The 26,981-nt window shown below is 37.3% G+C and overlaps 1 protein-coding gene across 5 annotated transcripts in view; it reads right to left on the minus strand.

Moving 5' to 3' along the window:
- Positions 1–26,981, minus strand: part of ccser1 (coiled-coil serine-rich protein 1) — a 138,813-nt gene that overhangs the window by 92,684 nt on the left and 19,148 nt on the right. For all 5 annotated transcript variants that reach the window (XM_008418421.2, XM_008418422.2, XM_008418423.2 and 2 more), the window contains exons 5-7: positions 26,844–26,934; positions 23,380–23,485; positions 1,608–1,782 (exon numbers count right to left, since the gene is read on the minus strand). In XM_008418421.2, the coding sequence (XP_008416643.1) occupies positions 1,608–1,782; positions 23,380–23,485; positions 26,844–26,934 (372 nt within the window). The remainder of the gene's footprint in view (positions 1–1,607; positions 1,783–23,379; positions 23,486–26,843; positions 26,935–26,981) is intronic.

Genomic DNA, 26,981 nt, shown 5'->3' on the forward strand with positions numbered 1-26,981 from the left:
AAATAAAGGGAACACTTCAGTATTCACTTAAATGTTAAAGTGTCCCCTTTATTATTTTGAGGTATATATATATATATACCTCATATATATATATATATATATATATATATGTTTTCTGATTGAGTTATCAGTCTGTAGTGTGATTGTGTCTTAAACTGATTCAACTATGGTGCGACCTATTACCTATTATTTGTTTGATTTCAAATTACTATAAACTCACAGTCAGAAATATAGTCAATTCATTGATGCCTCTGTCATTTCACATAAAAACTCAGATTTCCCTCTGGCATGGTTTGGACAAAAATGCAAAACTAAACCACATTTATCACTTATGAAACTGCATAACTGGTAGTGGTGCATAACTACAATTAAAATCTTCCAAAAAAAATTGTAAAAAAGATAATTATGTTCCTGACAAAAATTGGCACTAAACCACTATTTTATTTTTTTCTTCAACCATTTAAAGACTCAAAAGACTGCATGAGTAGGCAGTTGATACAAACCTACGGACTGCATAATTAAACCTTGCAAAACTACACTATTGCAACGTGTCAATGCTTTACTAAGTGACCATTAACATCAATCAAACCTATAGTAATGTGAAGGTAATTTTATTGAATTTCAAATATTCATAATCAGATGGTTTCATTGCCTGAGGTAAAGCTAAAGCTCTAAATAGACATTTAAGGAGCAAAGTTATAGTCTGTAACTGGATGATTTATGCATGCATTGCCTGCATGCTTGAGAACACAGAAACAGTATCATGGCAGGAACTTAAAGACATATAGCTTCATCCTCTGAAACGCAAAGAGGAGATTAAAGAGACAAGGTAAAAATGATAAGGAATCCACTTTTATGAGATTTAATAAAGCTGATTAATAAAGATATAAACAATTGAGAGAGTGCTACTTTTGATATAAATTTATGCCACTAAAAAAAATAATGTGATGCTTTTAGAACCTAATCAGTCCAAAGTAAAGCACTTAGCTTTTTCACATTTTCTCATGTCACAACAATAGTCTTCAATGTATTTTATTGGTGGTTTTATGTAAAACACAAAGACAAAGCAGCAAAAATTTCCAAAGTGGACAAAAAGTACAGAAATAAATATGGAGAAATTCAAGGATTTCTAAAGATTTTGGTTGTTTTTGCCACACTACATGTTCAAGACTATTGAACAACTTAACAACAGACAACGATAATTGAAGTAAGGCACAGTTTTTAAATGGTTTAATTTCTTAAACTATTTAAGAAATGGCTGTCTAAACCAACCTTCCCCACTGTGCAAAGGAGAACCCCTATGTTAAGTCATTAATTTTCAAAATATATATATATATTTTTGTGTGTTAATTTCATTATTCAGTTGCTTGACCCATAGGATTAAGCAATCATTTAAATATAAGTTGTCTGAGGGTACAATTACTTTTTCACCAAAGGCCAGGTCAGTTTAGAAAGCTTTGTTTCCCATCAGTAAAACGGATAGTCTCTTCAAAACTGCATTTCATATGAAAGTTCTGTGATCAGGGAATAATTACTTTTTGGCAGCACTGTAAATTAACATCAAATGTGACCATATGCTTGTTGCTGTGTGAAAATACATCACCCACCTCCTGTAATGTCCTTCTTAGTCTTAAAAGCAGGGTTTTGACCGCCGTGCATTCCTGCTGCATCAGTCTGAGCGGAAGGCTCTCCAGCCCCGGTGGTAGAGGGTCGTCATCCTTCCCTAAACCAGGTCCCACGCTACATTCAGTGGGCAGCAGACTGGTTGGTCGACTCAGTTCCCTGGAGAAGAGGCAAAGAGAAGTAAAAAAAAAAAGAAAGTAATAATAGCATGAACCAGCGTGAAAACAGGATCATTGACCTGGCTTCAGCTCTCCCTGCTGCTGTTCTTGTTGCCATTGGTGAGCACTGATAGTGTAGATGATACATTCTACAGTAATGTGGCGATACCAGCTGTTTTGTGGTATCCAAGTAATTCCAAAAACCCTGTGTGATATCGTGCGTGACCAGTGAAAAAGGCACAGACATCGTCCCAATTGTGTGACTGCGTGTGTGTGCATGCGTAGGGTTGTGTGTGTTCAAGAAGCTTTCTCAGTAAAAAAAGAGATGTACACAAGAAACTTTAAATACGAGGTTTACAGATAGTCCAAAAATCTCTCTAAAAAAGGTACGTTTGTAAAACCTGATGACTAATTTGCCTCTAAAACTCTCTACAAAGCGATAACACTTTAAAGCTTAGTCAATTTCATTCACTTTATCACAAAAAACTCAACTTAACTACTGTTTTAATTAACCATACCATTTGAAAAATACTGTGTTAAAATTAATTGGGTTTCCAAGATTTTTGGAAGGTTAGGGCCACCACCGTAGAGGAGTTATTCACCCTCTTGCTTGGAGCAAAAAGTTATTAGATTTGAATTTCAGCTTTCGATTTTTCTTTACAAAGTTTTCACTGTGCATGTGGTTTTTAGGGATGCACCCTTTGCAGTTTTCTGTCTGATCACCGATTACGATCTAATAAAAATCCTGAACTGCCGATTCCGATTTTGGCAGATACCAAGTTTTTTGTCTAAAATGTTGCTAAATGTAGCAAGAAAGTTGATGAGTTGCCAACAGTGACATGACTATTGTTAACTGCAAACATACAGACCTGAGCTGCTGGGCCGGTCTGCAACTCAAACCTCATGCACAGCAGAGCAGAAGAAGATAACAGTTGGTTTAAATACCTTTGCTGAGGTAGATAAAATCGGTGGTTCAGATCGGTTTCTCATGTAAAAAATCGTCTGATCACCGATTTCCCAAATTAGGGAAATTGGCACCGAAAAATCTGCTGGCCGATGAATCGATGCATCTGAACTTTGATTTCAACTTTAACCTTAAATGGATTAGTTTGAAATATGATTATTCTTTTTGTTTATTTAAATTATGGTTAAGTTAACCTGACTGAAATGTTTAGTTTAATTATTGCATTTGAATTTGATATTTATTGCATTTGTGTGTTTGCACATACTTATTGTTGATAAACCGCCTAATGGGTTTTTTTTTTTGGCCTTTTAGGTCGGGTTTTTTTGATGGATCAGATTCTCAGATCCTCTTCTGAGCAAAGGATGGCGAGCTAAGGACAAGAACTTTGATCTTTTGAATTGATTTATTTTGAATTAATTTGACCCTCATTGTGTATTTGTAATTGTTTGTTGTTGTTTTTTCCCCCAATCATCAATACAAAAACACCAAAACTAAAACAGTGATTGTGTCTTCATTCACACCTCAGGCTCCTTCAAGAACCATCTTCTGATGCTGCTTTTGTAGCCGCAGTTAGCTGCGTAGCCCATAACTGTTACACACGTCATTCCTGACATCAAGAAACTGGTTAAATAACAAAACAATTTAATATGCTGACGTGACCTTAATTTATGCATTAACAACTCCCAGTTAAATTGTGATACTTTGACATCAGCATACATATCTTCACCTTTTTTATGACATTTTGAAAAGGTGAGCTGTGAAATACCACCTTCCTGTCTGAAAAAGCACACAGACACCCTCTGAGTTCATACTCTGCATAACAAGAGAGGGTGGAGTGGGAGTGATTGCAATAAAAGAGGCAGTCAGTAGCACGTGGAGCTCTTTATCATCAGGCGAGCATGTTCGCTTTGACTGATGGCCATTTAGAGGAGGGTGAGAGGAGATGAGAGGCCTTCTGTCTCATTCTCCCAGAAAAATGACCAAGTAAACAGCGGCAGAGAGCGTTAAGTCAGACAATAAATTCTGCTGGAAACTCAATTTTTTTAGACCAAAAGCATATCACAAAAATATCAATAACCCGAAATAATTCAGAACTGTATAATCTGAAAAGATGTAACTGCTTCGACTTGCTTTTATCTTTACCAGATCTCCAAGTTATGACGTCTCCTTTTTCTTTAAATCTGCAACTCCTCCCAAAGCAAGCCCCACCCAACCCTGCTCCTCAGCCCTCGTCTACCAACTCTTTAGTTTCCTCTTAGCCCATTCGTCCTCCGCCCCCTCTTGTCATGACAGCCACTCCACTGAGTTGATGCAGTATCAAAGCTTCAGGTAGCCCTCTGGGGATTCTGCTGAGCCGTCAGACAAACGTCGAGGAAACAGGCAGCCTTTTGAGGACAGGTGAACGGTGTCTGTCAAGAGGCTGTGGGTGTTTTTGTCCCCACTCTAAAACGGTAATGTTTGTAGTGTTTTGATCCTGTTTGACATCTCTGGATAAGGTGAACTATCGGCGTGTTTTTTTTTTCTCAGTTGCCCCACATGCTATTCAAGAGGGATGAGTTGGGCAAAAATAAATGACAAAAGATCAGTCAGTTATTCTTCTCTCTGAGCGCTGCGTCAAATAGCAGAGTGCAGCGCCAAAACAAAGTTGTTTTTTTCCCCCATTTCTGTCAAAAGGTTTTGTATTTTGTCTTACTGCATGTGTAGGTTTCTCAGAGGGTAACACATTTACCCTTTGTCTGACTTTTACAAGGTTTTGAAGTTTGATTTTTTTTTCTGTAGATGGCACTTTAAATTCTCCTGATAAAATAAATTCAGCTATTTCATTACACTTTTTGTTAGCCGTCTTAGAGATGTAGATTATTTACATGATGGAAACTGCAAAAAAGACAAGAAAAACTCATTACATCTTTTCTTAATTCTTATTAATTACTGTCCAGAAATTAATAATAACTTTATTGCAGCACAGTAAAATACTTAAATTAGACAACAGCTCCTGAAATGTCACTTTTTTCTAATTGTATCTCACACATCAGGTTTTATTCAAACAATAATTGTTTAAATATTTATGAGTTAGATTGTACACAACATAGCAAGGATGGTTTGTTGTTATTCTACACCCAAATAGTTAAAATATATTAATCTCTTTTAAGACTTTAGTGGCTTAAAAATTTGTAAAGCTCAACCATTGTTTTGTTTTTTTGAAGATTTTGAATGTAAATCTGAAGCTGTTCTCTTTGCTGTGTCTGAAAACAGATTTTATTTAGGGGTGTCAAGTTAGAGGATGTTGAGTACAAATGAACACCACACTTCAGATTTCAGTGTGAAAAAGGTTTTTACAACCACACATCATTTTCCCTCACTAACACAGATAAGTAGTGCTTTGTTCTATCACATAAAAGTGTTTCAGAATTAATGTAGTTACTTTCACCTTCTCTCACATTCCTACAAATTTTCCCTTTCAAAATCCCATACTCTTTACTCAAATTTTCAAACTTACGTTTTTTGTCACACTTATTTTGCGACTGTATTTGAAGAGGATTCAGATAGATGGACGGATGCACTAACTCATTAAGAGAAAGGCAAAACTTTAAAACCAGTGGTTAAAGTATAATGACAGCAGCAGCTTTGTATGAGCACACTTGCATAACAACTGCTGTGTGGGGAAAAACAAACTGGTGAAATATGGTGACTCATCTTCATGTTGGGGCCAAAACTTGCACATCACGGATATCTCAAAGACTTGGTTCTCAGTTGAAATTCCTTCCAGGAGTTTTACGCAAATCAATCTTATGTTCTGTGAATCTGTGGGTGCACGTGCATCCATGCATGTGATTTTTGTGGTCTGTAGTTACAGGGAAGACAAGTTACTTTCCAGCTAAGCATGAGTTTCATCTGCGGGTAATTACCCCACACATACGAGCACGTACACACTCACACAAAGGGAAGTGCAGCAAACAGTAGAAGACAAGTCTGTTCAGTGATGATAGATGCTATACAGGCAGGGAGGCCGTTCCTCCACTCAGGGTCATCTGTCTTTTCACTGTCATGAGCTGGTAGCCAGACACTCTCACTCTATTTCACGTTTTCTATAACTCTCTCTCTCTTCCTCGCTCGCTCTCTGTCTTTCTCTCTTACACGCACAAGCACACACACGCATGGACACCACCACAAATACACACACAGCACATCTGCAAAGCATGTGATTGCTGGGAATAGGACTCGGTGAGAGTAAGCAATTAAGAGATTATACAAAGTCCTAATATGAATTGATAGATGCGCATGTTCTATTACGCCAGCTAGTGGCAGAATCTGGTACTACTTGAGCATGTCCAAGTGCAGTTAAAGTAGTGTTTCTTTTGAAGTTTTATATATATATATATATATATTTTTCAGAGAAAGAAGAAAGAAAAGTAAAGAAATGTTTTTTTCTAGTGCACCAATTTTCTCTAAAAGTGTGCACCACTCTCTTTAATCTTTCATTCTTTTTGAGGACATGTATTTTCCTGTCTGTTCTCTTCATTTCCCTTTTTTGTACTCTTCTATACATACAAGATTTTTCTGGCCATTCTCTAACTTCCACTGTCCTCTCCATCCGTCTGACTCACTCCTCTCAGCAGCCATTTTTCAACGGCTGTGTTAAAAGTGATCCATTTCACCCAACCTGAAAAAGCCAATTATCTGCCTTTTTATGACTTTCAATATTTTACCAGTGTTTTATTACAAGGCTGTTGGCTCTTGGTGCTGACACCTGAACACACACACACACACCCACTGGCAATAAACAACACATGCACAGCGAGAAACACACGTACCTATATGCATATTTCCAAGTCTCAGTTTACCTAATATTCAGCTGATGAATAATGACTGCATGTCAAACAAACCGCGGGGGATTCAGGTGTGTTATCTTTAGCAGCAGTGAGAAACACTGGACTGCAACTTCGTCAGTCATCAATAAAAAAAGGACACTGTCTTACGGACGATAATTGCAAGGGACACTTAAACACTGAGGCACATTTAGAAAAGCACTCGGTCTCCCCTGCCAAATTTTTCATCATTAAACATTACTGACAACGGCGAACATGTTTATGGGGGGGAATCCAATTTGTGTGTATGGCTGTGCTCATGTGTGAAATGCAGACATCTATGCCTGCGCAAGAGAAGTACAACCGTATAGCACGGCTATAAGAGAATGATCACCCTCATTTGTCACTCCTTCTTTCCACCTGACAGAAACGGCGCAGTCATCTGCATTCAGCACCTGAGGCTACGGATGTTTAATGCTGCCATTAAACTCATCTCCGACATAAAGTGCATCTGTGACTAAAGAGTGAGCACAAGCCGAGCTCCAGGCAGTGAATCTAATGGTGAATTCAACTCTCCAGACAGAGAGAGGAAGAAAATTTTAAACTAATGTTATATGGCAGGGTTAAATTTCTGATTAACCCTAATGTCCTCTATGCTTTCCCATGCATTCTGCCCACCAAATCAATGCATGTATTAAACGAGGACCATGAAAGGCTTCCTGAGTGTTTACTTTGTTCTGGCAAAGCCTATCATCTTCAGAGACTGTCAACTTGTCTAACCACCACACTAGCCTTGAAAGAGTAAGGAAAAAAATTGTTGAACATCACTTCAATACAGAATTGTCCCCATTTGACAGTCAAATTGTGCATCCCTAAATTTCTCTGAATGTAGCATTATCCTGCTAAGACATTCAGAACTCAAGCCAATCAGAGAGCTTGTTCTGCGAGTGCAGAGCAGGTAAGAAACTCCCGAGACACATCCCCCTCCCCACCCTCTTATGGGACATGTGCCAACAAGAATTGCTTTTCAAATTCCTTGAAAATATCCTTGATGGACTTCTCGGAAGAGCGAGAATAACTTCATCCTAGAGTGAGGCCACTTAAATCTTCCAGCATGTCCTCAGCAATGTTCCCATGACAAATGCTTACAACTTACTTGTTATGTGAATACTTCCGAGATGTTTTTTCAAACCTAGATTAGATTTTTAGTTAATTCAAGACAAATTATTTATTTAGTATCTTTTTTTTTTTTACATAGGATCTACTTAATATATTAACAAAATTAAAATCCTCATTTGGATCTAATACTATCAACTACGATGTGTTTTTATGAAAAACCAACTTCATTCCGAAAAATTTTATTAGTAGATTAACTGAAGGCAATATAATGCAATAAAAATGTATTAGTTAATATATGTTCATTTTAAAATGTGAATATGTTTTAAATGTTTGTTGATGTTTGCCTAAAACATCAACAAACATTGATGCTTTAGACCAAAACTATGTACACAATATTTTACAATTGCTCAGTTTCATAAATTTTTTTTATTATTTCAGTTAATAAACAATCAAAATTTTGCTGTAAATGACAGAAATCCCTCTTAAGTTCTGATATAAAATTACACGGCTCATTTGTTAGCACTATTTTCATCATCTGTTGGAGTTTCTTACTGAGAGGGATTTGTGGATTTTGACATTCTTATTGGTAACAAAACACTACAAATATAGAGGATATATGTAAAAAAAAAAAAAATTTGCTATGATGATACTACTGATTGTACATTATATCTGCAACATGAGATCCTTCCTAATCTCAACCATCATCATCTTGGATATTTGAGTGATAACCACTTTTATTTTCCCTTCCAAACTAAAATACTCACAGTATTTAATTTTTTTTCCACATTTTATGTTTCAGCCTCATTCCACGTTAAATTAAATGTTTCCTACAAAATTACACACAAAAACAAATTTATTAGGAATAGAAAAACCAAGAATTTTAAGGAAAGAGGCAAATTTAGTACAAATAAAGCTGTAACACAAAGTAACTGTAAGTATTCTTGAATTTAAATGAATTGATTACTTGGCCAGTGGTTGAAAACCCTATTGCAGAACAGTTCAGCTGTGATGCCATTTATTTTTCTCCATAAAATGCATCGACCCAAAGAAGAAACCAGGGGGAGTTAGTAGAAGAGACTTGTGCTAGTTAATATTACAACTTGTTGTTGCTTGGAGAGAACAATCTTACTGACATCCCATGTGTCACATAACATATTCTTGTTTCAGAGAATGCTGCCAAGATATATTTTTATTAATTTTTTTCTCTTGTGTGGAAGCCTTAGAGCAATATTCCAAAAAAGAGAAGTATTATTGCTTATAGCTCAAAAGGCTGGCTGTGTGTGTGTCTGCTATCCATACTTTCTGCCTCAGACATTCTGACACATGTTACTCTCTTGAGTTTACATTGTTATGCAGGCACTAAAGGATCCTCTCCTCTGTTATGTTTTAAAGATACAGTGCCCTTTTGTAATTCTTTATTAGAACTTAATCAAAAATGGCCAGAATGCCATGAGTGACAGATGCACCCAACAAACACAAAGCTGATTTTTTTGTTTTAATTATTAATCTTAATCAGTAAATTGTGCATCCAAAGGAGAAAATAATTTGGATGATGCATTTTGTTGATCTTATTTACTACTTAGGGCCATGATAGTATCCCATTGTTTATTCTCAAGCACCGATAATAAAGAACCAGAATTTCAATGACAGTATAATTACATCGCAACTATGTTTGTTTAAATAAAGTGCTGCCTCATTATACTTCGGATGACCCTACAGCCATTAAAGCTAACATGTAAAAAAAAAAACTATTACATCACATGCTATATATTAAAATTTCCCACATTATAAGATGCTAAATGCGTAATGAGCTTTTAATTTGAGCTTGTATGTACCAAAGCCTGCAGATAGTTCCACAGTGCTGTCACTGTGAAAAACAAAAATTAAAGCATATGCACTTCAGCTTTTCATCTCCATTCTTCCTGTCACAGCAAGGCTGCCTTAGTTCCTGACAGAGACTAAAGATATTGCTTAAGATGAATCATCATTCTGATTTGTTGTTAGTTTCTTGTTGCATTGTTGTCACCACCTGCACAGAACAACAGGACTAGCGAACAAAGGTTTTCCAACTGAATCAGGGCAAAGTTATGATTTAAATTAGATTTAGCTTCTCTATTGTTACCAACTCTCCCTTCAAGGAGAAAAATTATGAAATGTCTGTGCTTGAGTTATTTAGCATTTAGCATTCCAAATATAAGTTCTCCTTATATTATAATGGTAAACTCTAGATCAAGGGTGGGCAACTCCAGGCCTGGAGGGCCGGTCTCCTGCAACTTTTAGATGTGTCTCTACTTCAACACACCTGAGTCAAATAATTAGGTCCTTAGCAGGACTCTGGAGAACTTGACTGAACTGAGGAGGTGATTCAGCTGTTGGATTCAAGTGTGTTGGACCAGGGAAACATCTAAGAGTTGCAGGACACCGGCCCTCCAGGACCAGGATTGCCCACCCCTGCTCTAGATCTTCACTCATTTTGATTTTGAGTCCGTGCAATTGTCAGAAACTTGTCAAGGATAGGCTGCACAAGCTGTAATTCAAATAAAAAGCTATAAACTACATATCATAAAAGAAGGAATCACCGTTCTTAAGAGTATGTTCATTCAACTGTTTAATTTTGAAGGCAAAAAAATAAAAATCAATAATATCACAAAGGTATTTATAGGATTTTATATCACAGCTCTGCATTCTGGTTTTGTAAGTTGTAAGTGGGTGTTGGGAATGTGCAAAACAAAGAATAAATAATGAAAAAAGACAAAGAACAGGAGGAAAAAGAAGAGTTAATCATTAGAATATAAAATTATTAACTCACTGAGAAACAGGATTAACATATGGGAAAATCATAAAGCCCTATTAATTCCTAAACTGGAGAAAACAAGGTCACAATGAGAAAAAAATTTGAGGATGAACAATAAAAAACAGGCTTAGATATAATGACATCACATTTTCTGGGATAAAACTGAGCAAAAGCACTTCAAAGCGTTTTCTTGGGAAGCAGGCTTCAACTCTCTGACATGACCAGTAAACAGCCTGGATCTCAATCAGACAAAATTTATATTGAAACAGAAATATATTGTTCTTGGCATGGCATCAGCTTGCAAACTTGATCTGTCAAGTGCCAACAACAAGACAGCTGGAATCTGATGGATGAAAGATATTGTTTCCTATTACTAAAGTCTATGGCTCAATGAATATAAGCTGTCAGAGAAACCCGAGGAGGCACACTCCCTTCCAAGGCCATTTTATCTTCTTGGTAAATAATAAATATGCAATTAAATAAAACAAGAAGACACTAGTTTATTGACATACGATTTAAACCAAGACTTTTTTGCGTAGCATATCACTTAAATTGTTCATTCAAAATGTTCAGGAAATATCCTTAGCTATCACTCTAACATGCTTATTGAAGACATCTTTAACTGACAAGTGAATACACTGGAAAACACCAATGCCATAATATATACCCTTAGCCAAGATGGATTTAAATTTATCTTTGTTTATCTCATTTGTTTCTGATAACAATAGACATTTCCTAAAAGATAGAAAGATAATGTTGAAAAATAACGGATTTGTTTTTATTTTCATTTTATGAAAAAATGCTATGTTGCAGATTAAGTCCAAATCTGCCAGGGCTACCAATAATGTAAAAGCATAATTGATGATAATGCTTCAACTACAATAGCCAAGAAAGTTTCAACTTTAAATATAAATATTTTATACTTTCTAAAATTTAGAAACACAGCTTTATAGAAAATACTAGCAAAGGGCATTAGTATTGTAATCCATAAGTGTTTTGATGAAAGATATTCTATTCAGAATTTTTGAAATTTTTTGACAAACTGGAAAAAATAAGAGGTATTATCCCTCTCTTAAACACGGCAAAAAACGCAATGGTACAACAAATAAGCCTTTTAAGAGCAGGATATTAAAAAGGACGTATAATACATATTTGAAGCCCCGTATTTTTTATTGCACAATATTGCATGATTCACAGTTCAAAACAAATCCTTATTTATCTCGTGCTGCCTGTTATGTGGCCCCTCGGCTCTGCTGTCGCCTGTAATATTAGCTCTGGGCTCTTTAAGCCCATAAAAGCCCATTTTCTTCTGACTGGCAGGCTTTGTGGAGGCCTGCCGAGGGGCAGCACCCAGTGCTTGTGAGCTGAGCATCATCCTCTCTGTCGTCGCAGAGCTTCTAAAACCCAACTCTAAACCTACTAAGTAACATAATTTCTTGTTCTCGACTCAAAATGGCAGCTTCACTAATCTGCATGCACACATTTATTCTCTGGCTCTTGGAAATCAACAGCGTAGCAACATCTCTGTTAGAACATCTCAACCACTGTGTGACAAAATAGAGGATTAAGTTATCTGCGCTCACATTTTGCGTTTTTAGATTGACTGTTGTTTGGAGTGGAAAAAACACTCAGCAGTGTGAGAAACATGAAATAATTCTCAATATATGCCAAATGTAACCAAGGTTCTGTCAATGTTAGGAATCCACACAGAAGACTTCTCAGCTGGTCTATTCTGAATTAAGACGACATTTTCACTAATCTAAAACTTGATCTTGAATTATTTTCCCCATCTAATTAAAACAATGACCAACTTCAGACTGATTCCAAATATCAAAAACATGGGGAACAGTTAATATATTTTCTATAAAGTGCATGTTGACACAAGTAATACTAACGACAGTAAATTATCAGAAATGTGTATAGCTGCAATATTTTTTTTTTCACTTTTACAGAGTTTAATAAGATTAAGAAATAAATATTTGAGAACAGCATCTATAAATACATAATCTGTATTTGAAGCTAAATGAGTAAATCATTCATAATGTGCCTCTTGACAGACCATGTCTTGTTTAATCTGAATAGAAAATTATATAAATGTGACAGTTAAGGCAAACATGCCAAAACGTATAGTTTATTCCTTATGTTCTATGCAGTTCTTAACTCTGGTGGATCTATTTAAGTCCTTCCGTGGCAGAGTCGAGTTTTTATGTTTGTTGTGTTTAAGGAGTCACAGCGGCACGCTGCGAAACTGAGAAATATTCACTGTGACAAGTCTTTAAATAGTTTGCACAGAAACCGTATTCAGCTGTTTGGGGGATTTTTTTTTAGAGTCAATAAGGGCATCTAATTCAAACTTAATCACTATTTTTGTTTTAAAGGAGAGTTATTGTTTCAAGTTTTTATCAACTACGTTTCTTAATTTTTTAAACTCGAATCTCAATGCAAAGGAAACCTAACCTTTCCGTATATCAGTTATAATTATTCTAGTTAATAAAATACACATATTTGATCTTGTCAGCAATGTCTACTTTCTTATAATTACATCTTTTTCATAATAGCTAAATTTTTGACAAAGATCCTGGACTATTATGGAGAAGAGATTGCATTTTTCAGATCCTTTTTGGAACCACTGAAGTAGATTAAAGTAGCTCACCAAAACTAACTCTTATAGGAAATTCTTCTTTTACAAGTTATGATTGTTGCTGGGATAGTAGAATGTGTGTAATGGATAATTCCAACAAACAAAGTTGGAAAACATTCAAGTTAAAGAGGAACAGCAAGGCTCTAGATCGTAAGAATGTAAATATAGAATGAGAGTACAACAATTTATCTCACTTTGCAGCCTGTGTGTGCAGCTGATCCCCTGTTTCCTTCACACTGCACAAGTGTGCGGCAAAAAATCCTGATGTGATGAAGAACTTCAACGGGGAAGTTTGCGTGTTGCAACGGAGAAATACCTCGGAGGTGAAGCACGTCAAAATGCATCAACACAACGAGTCTAATATGACATTTAAAAACCAAACACTTGACGGAGTTTGGCTACGTCGAGGCTCACTGCAGGAAAAAAAGGCATCCGGAGCAGCAAGACAGCAGGTAAAGCAGCGCACAGCCACCAACGTTCACCTGGAAAAGCATCACGCTGTTTCTGCTCCACCCGGCAGCGAACTCTCACACCGAACGTCTGCTTACAGCTGCAGCATGCAACTTAAATAAAAGGGTGATCAGCAGTGATCGGCCGTCATGGATCAGAATCGGAATCGGCAGCAAAAAGCCTGATTGGAGCATCCCTAATTTCTATGTGTGACAGATTAAAACAACACGTATCCACTTTAAGCAAGGAAAAGAAAAAGTTCAAAATTATTTGTAACTCAGGGTTAAATAGTTAATATGCTCGCAGTGGGGCAAGTGATGGAACAGAAACGAGTCTTAAAAGATGTAAACATGGCAGAGCTTTCATTAGACTGAATTGTCCCGACTTTTACTCTAAAGCAGTGGTTCCCAAACTTTTTCTCCTGGGCCCCCCCCAGTGGTTTCCAAACATTTTCTGGGCCCCTCCTATGGATTACAAATACCTGTCTGGTTGAACGACGTTTGTGGGGGTGAGGGATGGAGGGGGTTCTCTTAGAGACTCCCTGTCTCTAAGAATGAGCGGGGTGGGGGAAAATCGACTTCTTTTGGGGGCAAAATTAATGTACTTAGCTGGACATAGACAACAACATCGGTAGACTACAGGCTACTTGTTAAGCTTAAGGTGATGTATTGATATTAGCTAGCTAGTCATCTTTTAGCTAGCATTACCTGCATGCAACAGCTTTACTCAACAGTCTGTTAGTTTGGGTGAAAAACTGTGAAAAGTTCTTTGCATTTTGCTGGTTTGCTGCCATGATTCTAACACACACCTGCGTAGCAGCAGCAGGCCTCCTCTGCTGCACAGGTGTAAACCCAGCGAGCGTCGTAGCGTTCATGTTGCATTTAAAGGCGGCTTGGAAAAACGGGTTACCACATGTTAACAACGGATTAAACAGTTTTAACTGCTGATAAAAATGACAGAGGACACAGATATGGGAAGTGTGAGAGCCCCTACTGTATCAAATTGACATAAGAATAAAAGTCTACTTTTAAAAAATCTTCATCATAATATGACAGAAATCTATTACTACTTACAGTAACAGGTTTACCAAAAACAAAGACAAATCTAAACATTCCCCTATAACTGCACTGTATTCGTCACATTTTGAAAAGTAATCGCAGCATTTCTTGACGATCTCATGCAATCTGCTGTGAAAAATGTATGATTTATCACATTTTGGAAAGCTGACTTCCAGTTCACAAGTCAAACTCTATTGCCAACCCTAGAATCAAGATATCACTCAAACAGGTCCCATCTGACAACCTGAAGTAAGCTGAGAGATCTTATAAAACAAACACAGAATGCCCTGTTCAAAAACACTTCAACAAAAGAAGAGAATCAGAGCCGCTGACATCAGTATGTCTGGAAATGGCACAAAGTTATTTCTCATTTTATCAGGACTTCAGCAAACTTCACTGAGAGCTTTTTTTTTCCACAGACACAAAATAAATACAATGCATCAAGGTTACATTATTCAAGAAACATCTTGATGACTTTGGGAAAATATTTTGTGGATTGATGGGATGAAAGTAAAGCTTTTTAGAAGGTATAGCAAGAAAATGCAACTGCTTGCAACTAAACAACCAGTCGTAGGTTTAATATAAGTTAATCATAACCCAACTTTTATTAAAATAGCAAAGTTGTAAAAATGGAATTGGAAAGTTGTTTGGACAATGTCTGACTGCAGAGTGTGTACCATGGCAGACAAAAAAAAAAAATCCAAATCAGGTAATTACCAAGCAGAATGGCAGTAAAGGTACAACCAATCGGCCCAATAAGCGAATTTACTTTAAATTTCTTCTAAATGCTGAGATTTCTGATTCAATATTTTTATTTTACGTTTATGAATCATAATAAACTCGAATGTTACATTATTTAATAAAATAAATGAAATCAGTTAGTACATTTTTATTTTGAATATCTGTTTAAATACTCTTATTCCATGAAAATGTGGTATTTTTACTCAACGGTATCTCATGATGGCTCATCTGAAACCAAACTTAAGAGAAGGAGATGGGCTGCAATTATACTTTCTCTCCACTTCCTGTTGCTTCTCAGCAGTGTGCGAAAATCTAGATGAAGTAGTCATGCCGCTGGCACCTAATGCATGTGCTACATCTAATGTACCTGTTAATTCAGTTTCAGTAGCTTCTCTTCTCTTTTCTTGCAATTAAATAAACTTACTCTTGAAGCAGCACAACAGTTGGCATGCTCCTAACAGGCTCTCATATGTTGCATCTGCACATCAGTCCTGAAGCAGAAAGTGCAGAATCGGGAGCTGACACCTTACTGATTGCCCGCTGCACGCTGGCAGGCAGGGACACTTCTGGGTCTTTGCATGTCCTCGCCTCGGACTACCTGTCCTCTGCATGGTAATCAACAGTGGTAAATTCAGAAAAGAAGGAGGGATAGAAGAATGGACAGGGAGTGCTCAACAGGCAGACTGCTGCTACCATAGCAACTGGCAAGCTATATCCCGACTGTCAAAATTTAATTTCCTCTGCGTCATTTTTATAGGGAAGACAGGGGAAGAGTCGGTGTCTTAACGCAACACACAATGCAACACAGGCATTAAAGATACATCACCGAAATATTCACTGGTCTGATGCGCCCTCCTTCAGGTGCTGGAAAACAGTTATTGTTGTCAGGAGGAGCCGTTGCCATTTCAGATACAAGCATGCACAAAGGACAAAGGAAAGCTTTATTTAGCAAAAAGCAAATGGAACTAAATCCTTCTTATTAATCTGTCATGTAACTGATGCCATCTGCATTGTTTCAAGACGTGGCTCATTTGGATTTCATTAAGCTGGCTGTTTTCACTATCTAAATATTTGTACAAGATAAGTTTGTAAGATAAATAAAAACCAAATCTGTCGAATAACTGAGTTATTCTCCTCCTTATTCACTCTGTCTCTTCTTACCGAATGTACTGTTAGGTTTTGAATTAACACATATAGATGACAGTGAAGGCATCTAGAACTGCAGCAATCAATCATTTCTTTTGTGAATAAAAATTGTCACAGCGTACCATTTCTCCAGTGATCTACACTGTGTGCTGCAGAGACATTTCCTCTGACATTCTAATATTGGCCTGTTGAATAGTACGTACACTGCAGCATATGCACTCAGTACTTGACTGGACTTGCTCTAATCAAGTCAACGACAAATTGAAATTTTGATCACACTTTTTCCTTACAGTAAACTTTCCTTTAATATTGACACACAACACTCTGAATAGTTGTTGTCTTTAGCAACGCCCTTTTGTGGCATACCCTCCTTGTGCAGGATGTCAATAATTATCTGCTGGCTAAGTGTCAAATCAGTACAGTCATCACCTGATTGTGTTGGGAAATTCTGCTACATTTATGCGCATTTTTTAACTTATGTAATATCCTACTTTTCTGAGAAACTTAATTTTGTGTTTTCATTAGTAGAAAGCCACAATTGTTAAAAAATCACTCTGCGTGAAATGAATAAATGCAAGTCTCACTTTTTTTACTAAATTAACTAAATAAATTAACTTTTTGATGTTCTAATTCATTGATATGCACCTTTACAATCCTAGTTCTCCATTCTTCCCAGTTTAACTAAAATCTTTTTGCATTCCTTTTCATCCGAGCAAAGACACAATTTAGATTCAACACGTAGAGATTTAATGCCACAATTTTATAGAGTAATACTTGTATCTCAAGACAGAAAATGAAATACCTGACAACAAAATCATCCAACCATCAACCATTAAACAGATGTATGCATGCAAGACTGTGCATTTTCATTTGTGAGCTTACAGCAGATGTTTGGCGCAGTCTGTCTGTCGGTCTCCTGCAGCCGATACTCTCTCTGGACAAGCTGACTGACTGACAGGTGTGTTTGTGGACTCGCTTCTATTGTGTTGTGGAGACAGGAATCTGTTTACTCAAACACAATGTGCAGATTGGCTTCTTTTTTTAGCACAATGCCCCTGAAGTCCCAATGATACAAATCATTGGTTTTAAACAAGAAGTTTTATTTTCGGGATGGATTATGTAAGGAAGGTTTTAGGTGAACTCTCAGGAAAATTATATTAAATCTGTGCACCGTCCTCCGAAGAGATAGGAAAAACACTTTATGTGTGTGTGTGTTTGTGTTTTCTTGAGTTCGAGAGGAAGGGAGCTTGCTCTGCCTGCAGCAAATCAATGTCCCCTCGAGGGAATGTGGAACCTGAGACAAAGAGCAAAAGAGACTTGGAGGAAAAGGAAGACAGTGAAAAAGATAGAGGGAGCCCTGGGCAAACACATTTCGCCTTTCTCCCCTCTTCCAGTGTTGGCTTCTAGACACTGCCTTAGTAAAATTCCCAACAAAATTTGTGTGAAAATGTTTTGTTAGCGGAAATCAGTTAAGATGCTGAACTAAAATGGTGGGAAATTAACACCTGCCAGCAGCTGCGCCTTAGCCAGTGAGAAACGCTAATTTCCACCCATTTTCTCATGCGCATTTAACAGCAGCTGTCACAGAGGTAATGAAGGCTTGTCAAATCTGTCCGAAAACTTTATCGACCTCTGCAACACATTTTCTAAATCTTATGTCCACAGAATTATGCTTATGAGTATTTACTACCACTGTTTTCCATTTGGAATCAATTTGCAACATTTTCATAGTTCATTTAAATATTTTTCCTACACCTGCAGTAAGACATTCATTTGGTTGTTAAACGGATTTATCAAGGTTTGCTGTTGTTTGACTGCCATGGTTGGAACGGTTACTGTAGATAATCCTATCTTTTATGCAAAAATGCTTGAGCGCCACGTGAACCTGAGATTGAGATGATGCTGAGAAAACAAAGACTTCTGATGACTTAGATTTACACCAGACTTGTCCTAAAATCACACTCTTATTATCCGAGACTTGATTTATTGTGCTCCAAAGACATGAGACTGGACTTGAGCTGTGCACACTAAACACATGTTTTCAATTCTACTTAGAGTTTCACTCTAAAGACTCAAGCACTGACCTGACAGATTCAAGCTCTAAAGACTCGAGACTTGACTTAAATTTCCTCTCTAAATTCTCATGTCCTAATTCAGATTCATGTTTCCAAGGTATTTATTTGACTTGGACTACTTGTCTGGGCAAGAAAGGATGTGATCAACAGACAGAGATGCACATTCTGATTTAAAAGTTGCAAACAGTGGGATGACAATGGCTGAACTGGCTTCAAAGCTGTTTCAAAGAACTTTTATAGTGAAATTGAACTTAAATACTTAAATTGCCTCTCACATTGCTAAATTAGCAAAAAAATTATTTCTGGCTTATTGCACTTCCCTTTTTTTTCCCACATCCATTCACTAAATGCTCCTCATTCTACATCTTCTCATTGGTAGTGTGCCTTGGCACCTTAAATTTAGAAATTTGCTTCCTGATCATCTTAGAAGCATCTGACTTCAACAATAATTAACAAGTAGAATGAATATAGTGAGAGATTGCTATATCTAGTAATAATAAGGACAATAACTTGATGTTTTATTTTAATCTTCATATTAAAAGCTATGTATGTTTGATTCAACCAGAAAGTCGACATTAACAAATACTTATCTATTTCCACAAGTTTTTGGAAAACACAAATTCTTATTGACATTTTTATGGTTTAAATATTTTACTGTTTCAAGAACAAATAATGATAAAATGTTTTCATTATCTGAAGAATGTAGTTTTAAGACTGAACAGCATGCTTTTTTGGGCTTTGAACAGCATACTTGTGAACGCATCTGACAGAAATAAAACCTAAATTTGTGGTGGCCTTCATGCTGAAGGCTGGTGAGAAAGGAAACATCTTTGTTTCACTAAACTGCTTCTCAAAATTCTTAAGCCCAGCAAGAAAACCGATTGTTGCGTTTCAAAAGATGCTGGTCGAATAAATGTTTTCTTCTATTTTAGAAGTTTCTTCTGGCACTAGTGGGATTTATTTGCAGAGCTGGACAGGAAATGGGCATAGAGAGAATGAGGAAGACATGCAGCATCCCGGAGTCAGGAATCAAACTTGGAACAGCTACATTGAGGACTAACAGTTTCCATATATGGGGCAGTCGCTCCACCTTTACGCCACAAACTGTACCATGTCTTCTGTTGCTTTTTTTTTTTTCAAGCACAGCATGGCCTTGGTTTTATTTGAAAGGTGTAAAAAGGCTGTTAATTTACTAAACAGTAGCTATACATAATAGTTTTATTTTATTTCTTTTATTTAACCAGGTGAAACCCCATTGAGATCCAGGTCTAATTTTTAGGAGAAACCTCGGCGGAAATCCACAACACACAATAACCTGGTTATTGTTCTTGTTTTCTGGCTACAATGTAATGTATCCATAAAAGATTATCTCTTTTTTTGTTATAGTACGTAATTGTATAAGCTCCATTTCTAAGAGTTATTTGTGTTTGTGTGGTTCTATACTGCATACAGTCATATATTACAGCCAAAATATTCATTATCATTACAGAAAGATTTCTTGCAATATTGTGATAAAAACATTTTAAGTCCATATCACCCAACCCTAGTACGTATAATCCAATCTAGCTGAAAAAAAATGTTTTTTTGCTGACAGACGTTTTAGCCTGAATCTCTTATGAAAGCAGAAATGAAGTATGTGTGCGGGCACAAATGCATCTCTGGAGCTGCTTTTAAAGACAAGGCATCAGTATAAATAAAGCAACAAATGAAGTGCTTGACAAATAGCTTAGGTGGGTTGAAAACATTACCTGGATGATTCACTGACACTGTCTAGACAGGGAGAAACTCTGTTCACTAAAATTTTCAACAAGTGCAAACAAAAATCAGAAAGCTGAGGCCTTGGTCTGCCCCGAGTCTCTCTGTTCAGTATAAATCTTTCAAAATGTACTTCAATCCACTCACACAAACTGACCAGTCTCTCTGAAAAACAAAAGACAGTCTTTGACAGTTTGTTCTGGAGTAAGCATGTTTCGACAGGAACTGTATATTTACTCAATGGGTGCCACCAGCAGGAACAAAATAAATTCAACTAGCGAGCAGAGAGAGGAACAATGAAAGGTAAAGTAATAATCAGTGCAGGCTTGTCAGATAGACCACCAGACACCACTGGTGATACAACCTTTTATTACCCACTGGCTCCATAAAACCAAATAAGCCTCATCCACAGAGCAGCTCCATCTGTGTGTGTGTGTGTACGCTTGGAGAAAAGCAACTGTGTGTTATGAACAAGATGCATCCAGACTCTAAGCTCTGAGAGAAGCTAAGTGGCCAAATCAAATCACATACGTAAGAAACAGTCTCTGACTGTGGCACTCATATGTACAAACACAAAGCCTAAATGTTCCCTTTAAGACTCTACCCTTGTTTTCTCTTTAAGCAGGAAAAAAAAAAGAGAGAGAGAACGAAGATAGCCTGCATATTTATTCTGGGGGAATTTATTTATTTATTCAGCCTTCACCTTTTCTGTTTCATCTCAAAGGAGGTGAAAAAGCATTAAGCAGGTCACACATTTATGCAAAACGGCAAAGGAGAAGAGTTCATGGAATAAGCAATGCCCTTCCGTTTTTATGTTATCTTAAATTTAAAAGTAAAAAATGAAATTGCTTCCCCGCAATGAATTGCGGGGAAGCAATGAATTCCCCGCAATGAAGCTGTGTTTTGCAGAGTGTAATTGCCCACTAGGTGGTACATGTATGAAAGAGGAGCGCTTCATACAGCATGCTCCAGCTGGATGCTGAGCATTGTCAGCCAACACCAGACCACGGCCCGTCTCCTTTTTGTGTCCGTGGCTATTGTTCTGTTATGCCATGAACATAATACTATTCAGTAACAGATGGCATGATCAGGGCTATTATAATCCAGGAGGTTTACTCTGCAATTATTTGTTATGCACAAATTGTGAAGCAACATCGTAATTCTGTTTCTGATTATTTCACTATTTAACCTTTTTGAATCGTGTTAGCAAAGGCCCCACTGGATGACAAGCTGATTAACTATCTCCTCCATTTCGCCCCTTCTCTAGGTACATTTTGCTTTGGAGACAAAATGAGCGGAGCAATCTAGAGACGCTGTTGCTCTGCAGCTAAATCATGTACGTTCGGTCGATTGATGCTAATAAAAACTGCACTCGGACAAATAACAGAAGCGCTTCCAAATATACAAATGGCGCCTGTAAACCACAGCAAAATAACAGGAGAAAGACGGTTGCAAATGGAAAAGAGCGACGGAAAAGAACATTTAGTTTATCACTTCTGATTTCCCCACTGACGCAGTCATTAAGACCGAGGGAAAAAAATTATCCTAAATCACAACATTTGATTCGAACATCTGGTTCCCTTTTCATTCTGTTCGTGTGTATGTTTGTGGGTATTTGCACAACTTTTCACATTTTATGCAGTTTGCATAAAAACAGCCAAACTTCCCTCAGAATTCACCTAATTGGGGACTCGGTGTGTCTGTGGGTAATTTAACCTCTGTCTATGAAGGCCTCAGAGGTTTGCTAGAGAATATTAGAGAACAAACAGAGTAAAATAGAAGACCAAAAAACATCCTGACAGGTCACAAATTAAGTAGTGGAGAAGCTTAAAGCAGAGATGGCTTTTGAAATAATATCCCAGGCTTTGAACATCTCACAGAGAACTGTTCAATCCATCTTCTGAAAATAAGTATGGCAAACCTACACAGACCTGGCTGCCCACCTAGCCAAGAGAATTCCCCTTTGCAGTTTTCCACAAGCTACGTAGGAAACACCGCCAACATGTGGAGAGGGTGCTCCACACAGATAGCAAAAGGCTATCTTTTTGGCCTGTATGTACAACGCAATGTGTAGAGGAACACTAAAACCCTGAACAGTGGAGCCAGTGTGGATGCTTTTCTTCAGAAAGACTTCAGGGAAGCCTGCCAGAGCTGATGGGAAGATGGTTGGAGCTTCCAGGACAACCAGGAAGAAAACTGTTAGATGTGGCTGCATGATATTAGAAAATGTTGTGACAAAAATGAGGTAAATATTGCAATGACAACATCCGTTGCAATATATGCCTATTCCTTGTCTCTTTTTCATCTGTGCTTCCATCACTCAGTGACCTTTAGCATTTTGGGCAATGTTTGAGTCCAGTGTGAGCATCTGCTGCCTACAGACTCTGTCCAACTGGCTAAATATTACATTAGCATCAAAATTGCAAGCTCACAACACTTGGAATATAATAGCCAACAAGTATTGCTCTCCAAACAGCCCTTTGAAACATGAATTTTGCACACACTGATATTGCAATTAAAATACATTTGAAATGTACTGTTCAGTCCTTTATTGTCAGAGGAAGCAAAACCGTATACTGATCATATTAATATAGAGAGAGAAGGAAACGGCTGAATCAACTCGTGGAATTGCAGTAAATAGGTAGTTTTCTTCCTATTGCACAATCATGTATTCACAGTTGTGATAGGATAATAGGTGAAAATACTAAAAGGGTAAATGCACTTTGAGATAAGGCACTAAACTGAATTTTTAGTGAGTAAAATAATAAAAAAAACATTTCTAGGATTACTTAAAATATCAAAGGCCTACTCATTTTTATTTTCTGTTCAGTTCAAGTTGTTGTTTATTAAAAACACATCAAAGACACTTTTTTTTCTTTTTTTTGCAACTACTGCGCTTGCCTTCTCAAAATGCAAGACATCTCTGCTCAAATTATCTGCACTTGCAAAACTTTCAAAGTCTAACACATGGTACTTTTGTATTTTTTCGCTACTTTGTAAGAAATATGCAAAGCAGCCGGATGTATTTATTCCCAAAATAAAAATTTACCTCTGAACGTTTTCTTTCCCTGCTAAGCGATCTCCGGGTGGATCCAAGGGAGAAGGAAGCAGGTTGAGGCAGGATGTGAGGGACTGGCTCGAGTCTTCCCTGGACACTATCAACATAAACATACATAATCATTATTCAGTATATTTATTAGTGAAGTAAACAAAAAAACTGGAAAACTTATGAGTAAGCGAGATTCACAGATTTCTAATGACATGCAGTGTTTAACAGATCCATTGGTCCATTGTTCAGATGGGGTGCGAGGAAGAAAAGAGTAAAGTAGAGTAAAAGCACAAGAGTTTGCATTTCCTCCAGTCTTTGCAGAGGTCCATCTGTACGTCCATAGCTGCTGAACTCAGTTGGCCATAAATTGCAGTGAAACAGCTTTCTTTTTAATAAAGGCCCTCAACAGGCCACACGAGAGAGGTAAAAATGTGAAGCACCAATAAGAGTGTGTAGGTGTGTGTGTGCGTGTATGGCCCTGTGGGACAGGTGTGTATTCATTTGCGCCCGTGTGTGTTTATATGAGTGTTTGAGGTGGTGTAGACCGCTGTTTGAAAGCGGTGTGCGTTTGAGTGTGTGTCTTTAAATGACTCACTTTGATTATGTAGAAGAACCCCACTCTTTTATAGCAAGCACAAAATCTTAGTCCCTTGATTTTATGAGAACAATTCATCAAACCTTTAATTTCATGCTACAGTCTGCAAACCATTAGGTCTAATGACTAAGCATCCACGCTTGTGCGCTAGTATGTATTAATGGTGGCTCCTTTAGCTCTGCATCAGCCAGTGCCTGTAGAGACGCCTTCATTATTTGTGTGTGTGTGCGTATTTGGTGTGAGTGCACTGGGGGCTCAGCCCAAACCCAGCCTGCCTCTGAAAACACTCAGGGAAGCATCACAATCTGGTTTAATAGAGCTGAGGTTTCCATTTTAATCTCAATTTTAACAGAGCTTTGTAAACATTCAAAGATTTTTGGAACTCTGCCTCGTGTGCATTTGGATCGATTACATCACAAGACACACACGATCAGTTGATCAGCAGGCATTCAGTGACGTCACAGCAGATTAGCTTTTGTCAAATGGTGCCATGCGCTCACCTGCCACTTCATAAGGTGCAGCTGTCCAATTGTTTACGAACACCAGTTGTGAATCAGGCTATCATACAAATCATTTACTTATCTAGAGGTGGTGAAAACTACGGAGGATGGATCCTGGCACAGAAAAGCGCAGAAATAAATAAATGGCTTGACAAAGCAGTTCATGCGAAAAGTATTCCATCCAAAATATAATAATTTTCCCAATTTATTCGATTATATAGTTTAACATAAATTCATATATTTTTTTTAGCATTTTCAAAACTAATGATTTAACATTTTCAATTTTCAGTTGAATTTCCAATCTTTTTATTCATTCATCAGTTTCCTTTTTATTTCATTATTTATTTTGCTCTAAATTTTTTTATACCATTTATTTATTTAACTATTTTTACTTTAATTTACCGAGATATTTTATTTTATTTCATTTTATTGCAAATAAAGGACAGAGAAGAAAACAGGCAAGAAAATGCAATGAAGAAATATATGACAAAATAAATCAATGCATGATTTAAGAAAAAAGTGACAGTAGATAAAATAATAAATAAACAATATAGAAAAAAATAAAAATAAATAAATAATGAAAGAGGGCTGCACAGTGGCGCAGCTGGTAGAGCTGTTGCCTTGCAGCAAGAAGGTTCTGGGTTCGATTCCCGGCCCCGGTCTTTCTGCATGGAGTTTGCATGTTCTCCCTGTGCATGGTGGGTTCTCTCCGGGTTCTCCGGTTTCCTCCCACAGTCCAAAAACATGACTGTCAGGTTAATTGGCCTCTCCAAATTGTCCCTAGGTGTGAGTGTGTGTGCATGGTTGTGTGTCTCTGTGATGCTCTGCGACAGACTGGCGACCTGTTCACAGTGATCCCGCCTCTCGCCCAGAACGTTAGCTGGAGATAGGCACCAGCAACCCTCCCGACCCCACTAAGGGACAAGGTGTAAAGAAAATGGATGGAAATAATGAAAGCATAAACTGATAAAACTGTAAGATTGGAAATATGTGGGGGTTTTTTAGACTTTTTGGGACACTGAGCACAAACTGGACATCATACAAACACCACAGACGTCTTAATGCTAATCATATCTATATTTTTATGGCCACAGTGAATCAATCTTCTGAGGGCTACTTTCAGCAGGAAAATGTCAAAAAGTTCCAATCTACTGAAACTGGTAACACTGGGATCCATAGTCACCAGATATGAGTCCAAAAGAGCAAGATCTGGCAGAACAAGAGCTTTCCCTCATGGATATGCAACTGACAGTCTGCAGAAATAGGGTGTGTATCAGAGGGATGTTTTCAACACAGACATCTTCAAACAAATAATTTTATTTAAAAAAAAAGAAAAAGCATACATATAAACATACTAGAAAGTGTTGAGATCAGTAGTTTAATGCCTTGTGTTTTGTCACCAGGACTTTGAGTGCTTGTAAGTTTGTCTTTGAGAGGATAGATTTACAACCGAAACCCAGAACACATAGAAAAAATAACACCACATGTTGTTCGATAGGTGTCAAACTATGTCTTAAAGCGAGTTTGACTGATTTTACTGGATAAATCCTGGCTCACAGTTTGAATTTGATGCATCAACCATCAGTTGTGCAGCTTCTCAGTAACTTTAAAAACAAACAAGGGAGAGTGACCCCAAGCCTAAATGTAGTCCACGGAGAGAATGAAAAATGTTTTCATGAAGCAAACGTTTGCAGGTGATAATCAGTTACATAATCAGTTATGGCAGTATTTACAATAGCTTGCTAAATGGGCCATTTACTGTAATGTTTCTGTAATTAACACTAATGCTTTCAAAAAGGGAATCATTTAACTTCACCACATCTGATGAATGAGATATTTATTTAAGTTACTCCACACATTATGATCTGGTATGGTCATAGCAACTCACTGCACTCATTCAATATAATAACATTTTTATAGGAAGTTATAGTTTGGCAGTCCTTGCCACACTGAGGTACAGCAGGATAAATAACTCTCCTCTGACAGTCGCTTTTCAACCACAAACCATATTGGTGTGACTGAAATGCCAAAACAACAAAGGAGAAAAATTGCTGCAAATGAGCCGGCTGGATCAAAGTTGTTGGTGCATGTTGGTTGGAATAAAAATACTGGTTTCATGTTTTAAAGTGATGGAAAAGATACGGTCTAATAAAGAAAAAATAGTGAGAGAGAAAACACAAGTGCAAACAGGAGGTGAATCAAGGCAGACGGAGTAAGAAAATCTGGGGAGATAAAACAAGAGAAAATGTGGAAAATATAAATAAAAGCAAGAGAATGAAAATTGATCTTGGCGACTGAATTCTGTTGTGGGAGTTGTGTTGCTTTTCTCAGAATGCGTAGCTACATTAAGGTGGCAGGGAAGACGTTACCGTGCCGATGTCGCTGATCGTCTGAGAGGTCCAGGTCTAACATGAGGTCATCTTCATCCAGTTCTGAGGAGCCCAGGTTGTTCAGCACATCCTGTTGAGCAAAAAGGAAAATCACATGCATCAAAGACATCATTTTAT

This window comes from Poecilia reticulata, linkage group LG9 (genome assembly GCF_000633615.1).
Source record: "Poecilia reticulata strain Guanapo linkage group LG9, Guppy_female_1.0+MT, whole genome shotgun sequence".
Lineage (NCBI taxonomy): Eukaryota > Metazoa > Chordata > Actinopteri > Cyprinodontiformes > Poeciliidae > Poecilia > Poecilia reticulata.